The sequence below is a fragment of the Abrus precatorius genome, unplaced genomic scaffold, assembly GCF_003935025.1.
Source record: "Abrus precatorius isolate BTA unplaced genomic scaffold, Abrus_2018 Scaffold5, whole genome shotgun sequence".
Classification (NCBI taxonomy): domain Eukaryota; kingdom Viridiplantae; phylum Streptophyta; class Magnoliopsida; order Fabales; family Fabaceae; genus Abrus; species Abrus precatorius.
The window spans coordinates 15,310,124-15,321,459 of record NW_020874395.1 but is presented as its reverse complement, the minus strand read 5'-3'; the positions used below and the strand labels follow the sequence as shown (position 1 = coordinate 15,321,459).

At 27.0% G+C, this 11,336-nt stretch overlaps 1 protein-coding gene across 1 annotated transcript; it reads left to right on the top strand.

Moving 5' to 3' along the window:
- Positions 1 to 255: 255 nt before the first annotated feature.
- Positions 256 to 4,919, top strand: LOC113866783 (caffeoylshikimate esterase-like). The gene is made up of 8 exons (XM_027501583.1): positions 256 to 384; positions 2,411 to 2,440; positions 2,839 to 2,965; positions 3,065 to 3,211; positions 3,582 to 3,712; positions 3,798 to 3,938; positions 4,044 to 4,142; positions 4,692 to 4,919. Exons 1-8 carry the CDS (start codon positions 256 to 258, stop codon positions 4,917 to 4,919), a joined length of 1,032 nt encoding a protein of 343 aa, XP_027357384.1.
- Positions 4,920 to 11,336: the final 6,417 nt, after the last annotated feature.

Below are 11,336 nucleotides of genomic sequence, written 5' to 3'. Positions count from 1 at the left end.
TAACTTCCCATCGGCTTCTAATTAAATTTGAGAACCAAACACCTCTCACACATTGCTCTACCCACTTTAATCTCGACAGTTCCTTTTCTTTAGGAATTCATATCTTTATTTCCTTCTCAAAATATTTCTAACTCCCACTTCCCAGCTACTGCTGCCTAGTGGCTGCTGAAGGAGACACATTTCCATAACTTGCACACATTCTTCACTCTCTTCATAATTTGTGTTGTCAAGAGCAAGAAATTCAAGATCAAAGCAATGGCTTCCATCACCAAAGACGATTTGGAAACCATTTATTTCTCCAACATGGATGAGGCACCAGCTAGGCGTCGTGCTCGTGAGGCCTTTAAGGATATTCAGCTTGCCATTGATCATTGCTTATTTCGGGTTCTTCTCTCTTTATTTTCCTCTTACAACATACTTTGCATACTTTATCATTCTTCTTTTCGACCCCCAAGAATCACAAATCAAAATTAGAGTATTGTCAATATATAAAGAGCCTTTTCTTACAAGCTGAAATTTTTTATTGAAAACTATTATTATGGGAGATATATTATTAGACAAATGGTTTACTTTTGATTTCTTAACTATAGTATCCGATGACACTGGTTAACATTGATTGATTGATATTTATCTTAAACTTAAAGGAAAACCAAAGATGTACCGTAACTTTCTATTTGATTTGGGTGCTACTAATGTGTTTTGTTTGTTCTTTTTTGTTTTGTCACGAGACTACCTTAAAAGGTAATTTGATCATGGAAAAGCTTTTTAGATTGAAACATCAATAATGAAAAAAATTATATTTTGTATTTTACTTTTATTCCTGATCAGTAATTTGATCACATGCATTGTGACACAAATCGTCTATCTCAAAAACCTTTAAGCTTTTGAGCGAATAGATTTCTGACATTTAGCTCATTTTTTTTGTCCACGTGAAGGAAAGGAAGTAGAACAAGTAATATCTTGTCTTGTTACAAAATGTTAATTGTTAATAAAACCAAACGAATCAATTAATTTGAAAGGAAAATGTTAATAGAACCAAGCCAATCAATGTTCCTTTGTTGATAACCCATACATTTTATTCTACTTACTAATTGGTGGATCCAATAAAACCAAGTATTGGTTAAATTAGTTTTTAGTAAGTATTTTTTAAAATAAATATAAACTTTACTATATTTTTTAGTCTTTACTTTTTTTCAGAAGAAAAATTTTGAAAAAAAAATATTATGATTTATTCAATAAAAAATTATTTAAACATCTTAATAAAAATATCATGTAAATTAAGGAGGGTTTAAAATTATAGTCTACATCATATGGTGCTCCCAAAATATCTCACTTGTATAGACACTATGGTTGCAAATGCACTAGCCCATATCAAACCATGCATGTATAAATGATCAATTTGATTTAATTTTATTGAATTTAATATATATCTAGAGGTATATAATAAAAGATAATAAATTTTTATTAAAAAATCATAACACTTAACGGTATTAACATATAAGATCTTAAAATTTTTAATAAAAAATTATCATATAAATTTATATTATGTACCCTTTAACACACTTAAAAAACTTCTTTTATAAATACAAAAAATCAAACTTACACAAACTCCTCCAGATCGAACTACGTCAGATCAGAGATGATTTGACCTAGTCCAATTGAAGAGTCGAGTGGTGAAAATACCTTTCACTAAATCACACTGTGAATTATACTATAATTTCAAGAATCAAACTTACAGCAGCACGTTCACTACCTTCAGCTAAACATCCCTTAAACATGAAATTAATTTTAAAAAATGGAGCAATATATGTTGACGATGAATTAAGTAAAGGGTTAAAATCATGGGTAATCTCAATGCTAATCAGATCAGGAGAATACACTGGCTTGATTGAACTGAGGGATCGCTATGACCTTAACTACCACATTTATTGGTCATTAAGAGTGTTAATTGTGTTGTCAACTCTTTTTACACCTACATGATGTCTAGGCCTCGGAAAGTGGCCAAGTTATCTAAGCTTAGCAACAATTCACCTACCTTATTAGTGCACCAGGGTAGACCCAGGCTAAGATCAACTCAACCACTATGTACAACACTAAATTAATCAATTGTTACTAAAAAAATAATGAAAGAAAGAAAATTAAATGTCTTATCCAGTATCAAGTGATGTTTAATTATTGTGAGAATGAGAATAATAATTATATAATATTAAAAGATAAATATACATTTAAAATGGTGCGAGAGTATGCCCTACCAAATTGTTTATTAATGAAGTCTTCATATGTCTTCCTAGATATATAAATCAAATCCCCTAATTACTTTGACTATTTGGTGCTCATATTTTCATTTCATATAATAAAATGTCAAATTAGAGGAGATTGTAGCTGATTTCTGTGTTGAAATTTGCTGCAGTTTCCAGCAGATGAGGTGAACATGAAAGAGGTAAAGGACTCTTTAACAGTTCGTTTGTATTAATTTGTTTGGCTATCTTTAGCTAATGTTTCCATCGAGTCTATTCTTTAAACTTAAAGTTGATGATTCTAGTTAATTACATCAGGCATTAGACTTTATAGTTCACCCTTAATTACATCATGCATTAAACATCCAGTCATTTAGATACAGATCCTCTCAAGTGTAAAAAAAAAAATATGGATATCAATCTCACCGTTCATTCATTCGAACTCTTTATTTAAAATAAGATATATTATATTAATAGCATGGTCAGTAATTGCCAATTGATTAACATTCTTCATGCATTCTTCAGCTAATATTATAGTATGACAGACAGAAGTATATACTTAACTTTAATATATAGTGAATAATTTCAAATATGTGTACAGGGTTATGAAGTGAACTCCAGAGGATTAGAAATATTCTCTAAAAGTTGGCTACCAAAAGGATCTCCTTTGAAAGCACTTGTTTGTTACTGTCATGGTTACGCGGACACTTGCACATTTTACTTTGAAGGCATGAAAATATCTATAGTAAATAACAATTCGTTTTATTTTTATATGCAGAAAATAGATAGATAATTGGATGTCATTTTTTTCTTGTATTTCTTATTAGGAGTTGCAAGGAAGTTAGCTTCATCTGGGTATGGAGTATTTGCATTGGATTACCCTGGATTTGGCCTTTCAGATGGTCTTCATGGTTATATTCCTAGCTTTGAGAATCTAGTGAATGATGTCATTGAGCATTTCACAAAAATTAAGGGTTTGGCCTAATTTTCCTTGATCTCATTCTTTATGGTGTCACTGTTCTGTTTTTTTCTTTCAAATGTTTGTAGCTTGAGGTTATATGTTTCATCGAAGGATAAAATTTAAGTGTAATACTATAGGTATTGTTTGCGTTATTCTTTTATTAGGATTATAGTTTTATCTCGATAATATATGTAATAAAACTCAGTATCAAAGGTTGACACATGCCACTGAAACTCCAATTTTAATTGAAGAATAACACCGAAAGTACTTACAGTTTTGCACCTAAGTTTTGTCTTTTCATAAATCCTTATATTGGCTTCTCAATTATCATTTTCATTGTTCTAAAAATTTGTAAATAATTCTAGTGCTTTTGGATGGCACAGAACAAAAGGAGTACCAACATTTACCAAGTTTTTTGTTGGGTGAATCTATGGGAGGAGCCATTGCTTTGAACATCCACTTCAAACAACCTACTGCTTGGGATGGTGCTGCTCTTATTGCACCTTTGTGCAAGGTATCTTTTTGAATTAAAACTACTACTAAAGTTACTTCATTGCTTGAGCTATACGTAAGTAAATTAACCAATCTTTTTTGAGTAGTTTGCAGAGGATATGATTCCACATTGGTTAGTGAAGCAGATACTCATTGGTGTGGCTAAGCTTCTCCCCAAAACTAAGTTAGTTCCACAAAAGGAAGAAGTGAAAGAGAATATATTTAGAGATGTAAACAAGAGAAAACTGGTGGGTGTACCACATGCTTGAATTAGATTGACATTAAATGTAGGAAATGATCCATGTCTGTCTTCTCTTCTTCTATTGATGAATTTTCTGAATGATTTGCTCTAGGCACCCTTTAATGTGTTGCTCTACAAGGATAAACCAAGACTGGGAACTGCCTTGGAGTTGCTGAAAGCCACACAAGAGCTAGAACAACGATTGGAAGAAGTAAATCATTCCCCTTGACTAGCTTTTTCATAATAGCATGTCTTTTTCAGATTTAATTTAGGGAAATAATTCCTTATTTTTCAAAACCTTTGAGAACTGAAAGAAATAAGCAATTACTTCTCTACAATAAGCCAAATGAAATATGTATTTAAGGGCCTATTTGGATAGCTTATGAATAATTCATGGAAACAAGTCACAACTCTGATGAGTATTTTTTAGCTTATTTAAGATCTTTGGTCAACTTATTAAATTGGTTATTTTCATCATATCCCAATTAGTTTCATTGTTAAATTTATAGCATAAAGTATAAGTTCTCTTAAAAGGATGCTAACACATCAAGAGAAAAATCATAAAAGGAAACAAGCAACCAAATTTCTTAAAACCAAAGAAAGAAGAGGATGCAACAATTCAAGTTGGTTTTAATTTTCTTTATATTTTGGCGATTGCACATATAACCCAAAGTTAAGACATAATTGTGAAATTTATTTTATGGTATCTTTGGAACTTTTTCTCTTTAAATGAAACCTACTGAAGAATTTTAATTGTCAGGTTTGTCTGCCATTATTGATCATGCATGGAGAGGCTGATATAATAACAGATCCATCAGCTAGCAAGGCTTTGTACGAGAAAGCTAAAATTGATGACAAGAAACTATGCCTCTATAAGGATGCCTTCCATACACTTCTAGAAGGTGAACCTGATGAAACTATATTTCACGTGCTTGATGACATTATATCTTGGCTTGATGAGCATAGCAGCAGAAAAAACAAATATTAAGCACTTCGGTATATTTGTTTGCCCCAAAATTAGCCATTAAGTTTATGTATTCATGTTTTATTAAAGGAACTAGTATGAATGGTATTAGTATATGAAGTTAGATAACTAATCATATTTCTACTTTAATGTTCGATGCTTAAATAGCAATTTACAAGTGTTTAGCTGTCTCTATCTTTTTATATAAAAAGTAGAAGCTTCCATAAAAATTGGTTGCTCCCATCTTCTTTGCTTTTAATTTAACTCATTTACAGTTTTATTATTTGAACATAAAGCTGAAACTGATCACTTTCACTTAAAGGACTTTTACTTTTTAAGTAGTTCATGTATATTTTAAAATTATTTATTTATTTTAAAGAAAATCTTAAGAAGCTGAAAAAAAAATGTCTTTAACATAATATAAATCAAACATGTACTTAAATCATCAATATCTATTTATGATAAGAATAAAATAAGTAAATTGTTGTTTTCTTGTATTATCGTGGTTATATTTAAAAATTCAACTTAAATGTTTATTTAATAAATCTCAAGGACATATAATTTATGAGATATAATCATATAATTTTATTTTTTTTTCAAATGTAAACTTAAAAGAATAATATTGATATTTTTAAACACTTGCATAATCAAATACTCGAACTATCTAATCTTTAATAAAAAAAAAAGCACAAGTAGAATGCACTATTCATCGATATTTGCTAAAATTTGAAATGTTTTTCAATCTTATTTAGAGGTGAATAGTTATTATTCGCTGGGATCTCAGTTTTTAAAATTGGTGGTATTTAAGATCAAACACTACTAATAAAGTTTGTGCCAAAATTTTGAAAATTAAAGTAAATGGTACTTGTTAGTTAGTTTGCTTCTACCATTCTAAAAAATTTAAGAAAATACAATGGTTGTTGAAACTAACTATCAATGGTTAATAAAAAAAAGTAGAGATTTTATTTGTTTGGATAAATTTTTATATTTTATATTTTAAGATAAAAAAAATTTGTAAGATTAAAATACTAAATAATTTTTAAAAATATTTCTATCAATTAGTTAAACAGGTAGTTTTATGTAATACAAATTTAAATAAACTTCAAAAATAACATCATTCTTTTCAAATTATTAACTAAAACAAAACGTAATTTTATTTTTAAGATAAACAGAAAAGAATGTATTCATACAATTATACTCAATAATTAATTAAAATAAGCTTAAAAAATTATACGAATTTTAAACTAATTTTAAAAACTCTTTTAAGCTAAACTCTTGTTATTTAGAAAAAAAAAATGGTTACATATTACTTAAAATTTAATCTAATTCATCTAATATTAAATTATCATATCAATTGTTAATTTTTATAATAATTAATATAAAAATCCTATTAATAATATATTTTAATTGAGATATTTAAACAAACACTATATAAATTATAAAAAGAAATTTTTTTGGTAAGTTATATACTTATACTAAAGATTTTTCTTTAACGCAAGTGAACCATATCATTTGTAAATAATAATCGATAAAATATTAAGATATCATTTTTAAGAGCACAACAAATTGTATTAATTATTAAAATTTAAATTAATTGAGTATATATATAAAGAGTTGATAAATTATTTTCATAAAAATTGTATAAAAATTATAATTTAAAAAAATATATAAAAAAAATAGTTAAAATCAAATAAGAAAAATAGAAATTTTTCCTTTTCTATATTATAATGATTAAGAGATATATATAACAATCATTTTAATTGATATTAATGCAAAATATAAAAATTATATATTCTAATTTTTTAAAAATATACTTTTAAAATAATTTTTTAAAGATTTATTTCTCGACTAATTAATAAACTATCTAGTATTAAAATTTAAAACAATCAATAACTCGAAATCTATTCTTAAAATAACAAGTTACTAAATAATATCAATTAGACATAAATCAATTTTTTCTTAAAAATTAAATTTACAACTAATTTAAGATAAAATTAAATTTAAAATTAATTTAATATAAACTATTAAATTTAAAATTAGTTTCAAACCGAATCTAAAACTTAAAACTAGTTTTAAAAGAAAAAAATAAATTAGTTTAAAATCTAATTTATACAATAAATATTTGTACAGTATGCAAAGTAAAAAAAAAATTTAATTTTAATGTAATATGAATGACTGAATGTAAAAATGTTATTTTATTAATTTCTTAAAATATGAAGATATAATTTTATATTAATTATTATGAAATTTATTTTTTTTAGTATAATAATTTAATAATAATATAAAAATATTTATAGTATATTTTATTAGATTTAGAGTTAATTTTAAATCAAATATAAATTTTAAAATCAATTTTAAACTAATTTTTAAAAAATAAATTATATTAATTTAAAATCCTATTCATATAATTAGATTTAAAATTAAAATAGATTTGGTGTAGTTTTGAGTAAATCCAATTCATACCCATCTTTAGTCATGATTCTATATGATGTTAGACCTTCTCTCTGCCCTCAAATAATATTGATAAATTAGATGTGATTGTGAGAAATTGAAAGCATATGTCACATGTTTTTCTTAATGCAAGAGTAAAATTCAGAGTTAGCATTTCTTTCTTTTGAGCAATCTAATCTTTGAAAGCAACCCCAAATAGATGCCGATGAAACACATTCATATGCAATGAAATAACTTGAATAACTTTATGCAGCCTTAAAAACATTAGTTATATTCAATAATTTATTAAAACAAGGTAAAAAAATTTATAAGAATTATAAACTAATTTTGAAAACTCTTTTAAACTAATTATTTAGAAAATTTTGTTATATATTACTTAAAATATAATTTAATATTAAATCATCATATCAATAGTTAATTTTATAAAATTAATATAAAAATCCTATTAATAATATATTATAATTGAGATACTAAATTAAAAATCTTTTACTCGTGATATTTATTCAGTGTTATTCTCTTGTCTAAACGTATTCTCTGTGTCACTAAAACAGAGGGAAACAGAGGCCTATGTACAATACACGCAGTTCGTTCGTCCATCAATCCATAGAAACCTCTAAAAGTCTAAACCCATTCTTTCACTTTTTATTTCGATTTTGGGATAAACTGAAGATGTCATTCCCAAGGTTAAGGTATGGTATGTCCCTCACTTTTCTCGAGTTTTCCTCTGTTCCTCCTTTTTACCCTACACGGCTTCACACTCACTCGTCGCCCCCATTTATTCACAATGTTCATGACGCTGTTGGCTCATTCAATCGCATGCTCATTATACCTTCTTCTCCATTTATTCACAATATTGATCATGCTTTAGCCTCATCCAATAGCATGCTCAATATGCCTCCTCCCCCATTTATTCCCGATGTTCATGAAGCTGTTGCCTCATTCAACAGCATGCTCGACCTTTCCCGCCCATCATTCAATTTAACAAGATTCTTGGGTCCCTTGCTAGGAATAAGCGTTTCGAAACTGTTATTTTCCTCTTCCAAAGATTGCAGTATGAGGGAATTTTACCCGACTTTAGCTTTTTCGGTATTGGCCAGGATCTTCAGACTGGGTTATATCCCCCACACCGTAATCTTGACCTCACTCATGAACGGTCTCTTTCTTACTCGTAATGTAAAAAAAGCCCTGCATCTTCATGGCAAGGTGATAGAGCAGGGATTTCTGATGGACCATGTTAGTTACGGGACTTGATTAATGGATTATGTAAAGTGAAAACAAGAGTTGCCATTCAGCTGCTGAGATTGAAGGGCAGGGCAGCTGATTCTGTGGTAATGTACAGTGCAATAATTAGTAGCCTATGCAAAGATAAATTTTTGGAAGAGGCATGTGATTTTTTCTCTGAAATGGTTATCAAGGGAATTCATCCCGACTATGTCATCTATAATAGTATTATTCACGGCTTTTGTCTTTTGGGTCAAGTGAAGGAAGCACTGGGTTTGTTAAATGAAATGGTATTGAAAAGCATCAATCCAAGTGTTTATACCTTTACCATATTGATTAATGTCCTCGGTACGGATGGAAAAGTGGAAAAGTGAGAGAAGCTAAAGATGTGTTTGGCTGTGATGATAAAAGGAGGTGTGAAACCAGATGTTGTTACTTATAGTACTTTAATGCTTAGCTGTTGCGCCTTCAACAAAGTAAAGAATGGAAGACGTGTATTCAACTCGATGATCCGAAGTGGTTTAAGACCTAATGTACGAAGCTATCACATATTGATTAATGGATTATGCAAGACTGGAGAGGTGGTGAAGCCATGAATCTCCTCGAAGAAATGCATAGCAAACATGTAGTTATGATCCCGATGAATTTTTAATTGATGTTATTGATAGGCTATGCAAAGATGGAAGACTTAAGGATGTGCTTTTTAAGGATCATCTGGTTGAAGGTTATCATCCTAATGTTCATTCATATACTCTGACTCCTAGGACTTTATAGAACTTGCTTGGTGATGGAGCGTTGGCTTGAACAACAATGGAAGACATTGGTTGCTTTCTAATTTCACATTATTTTGAATTTTGACAATGACCAGCAATTTTATAGTTCCAAGTACATTGTGATGAGCTCACTGTGGTATTACTTTGATTTAAATCATAAGCTGACATGCTTATTCTTAATTTTTCAGTTTGTTACAATAATAATGAGATTGATATATTTGAGTTTATTGGAATCAAAATTTCAACTCTACTAAATAGATATTGTTACTAGAGTCTATGTAACAGTTAATTTATAAATAACGACATTTGATCATTCTCAGCCTTGGGCAATGATTTGTTGCTTAGTTTCCTCAATGATCTTTCCTTAATTTTGGATATTGGATATAACCATTTACCTATTTGTGTTCTAACCCACTTGTTAAATGCCTAACCGTGTTTAATAATTGTGGATATTGGATATAACAATTTTCTACAAATGTATCGCGTAGGTAAACGGCTATATCCAATATTCAAAATTAACTGTTGTACACTCTTTGATGCAAGTAATAAAATAAATTAGTTATAATTACTTATGAATTCTATAATAGAAACTTCAGAATATGAGCTATATTTGTACTTGAAAGTTTAAAATTAAAATTATATAATTTATAAAATTAAAATTGTTTGATAAATTAGTTGTGCAGCTAATTTATTTGTGTTAAATAACTTAAAATAACGTATAATATTATATTAATATATATAAGATTAAAATTAAATATTATTTTTTATTTATTTATTATCAATTAAATAAATAATTATGTAAAAAAATTTCTTTGAATATAAAAAATTCTAAGTCATATTTTTTCATATAAAATATATTTAGATAGAAAAGATGTAAAATTTTAAATTTGTAATGGTAAGTTATTTTTTTAAATAAAATGAAAAATAAAATATAATAGAAATATTATTAACTAACTTTTGAAAATTAAATATTAATTTTTTTTCCATCCGATTTAATTCGGGTCAAACCAAGTGATACATCATGATATAGTGAATGAATATTTTTTTCATACACAAAAACTCAAACCTGAAACTGAATTGCCTGCTACTGAGACTTTAATTTTATTTTAAATAACTTTTAAAGAGTATAAGCTCATTTCATTTAATATTTGTTAAACAGGTATAGAAATTTATTGATAAAATTAATAAATTATAAGCTCTTAAATAAGTAATAAACAAATTTCACTATAAATTTAATATTTGATGTTAACAATTTAATTTTTTATATATATATTATTATTTCAACGTTTACGGGACCAAAATTTCAACTCCACTAAATAAATATGGTTACTAAATTTAAAATAAGGACATTTGCTGATTCTCTACCTAAGTTAATGACTTTGTTGCTTAGTTTACTCAAAACAAGAATAAAGATAAACAAAGATAATATTCAATTTGAAAACACAGATTGTTAATTAGTTAGCTTTCTCCTTTGAATGCGAGAAATTCTAAAAATTTATAAAAATATGATTATTATTGAAATTAACCATCAATAATTAATCGAAAAGGAAATTTAGAGGTTCTATTTATTTAGGCAAATTTTTAAAATTTATATTTTAAAATAAAAATTGTAAGATTAAAATATTAAATAACTTTTATAAAAAAAATTATCAATTACCTAAAGAAGTAATTTTACGAAGTACAAATTTAAATAATCTTCAAAAATTAAATTGTCCCTCAAATTTCCAACTAAAACAACGTAATTTGGTCTTTTGAAAATTGAAAACAATTTACTCAGATAATTATAGTCAATGATTTAATAAAAATTATAAACTAATTTTGTAAACTCTTTTTAAGAAAACTCGTGTTATTTAAATTTTTCTATTACATGTTAGTTAAAATTTAATTTAATTCATCTAATATTAAATTATCATATAAATCTTTTAATTATTATAATAATTAATATAAAAATCTTATTAATAATATATTTTAATTGAGATGCTAAATTTAAAATCAT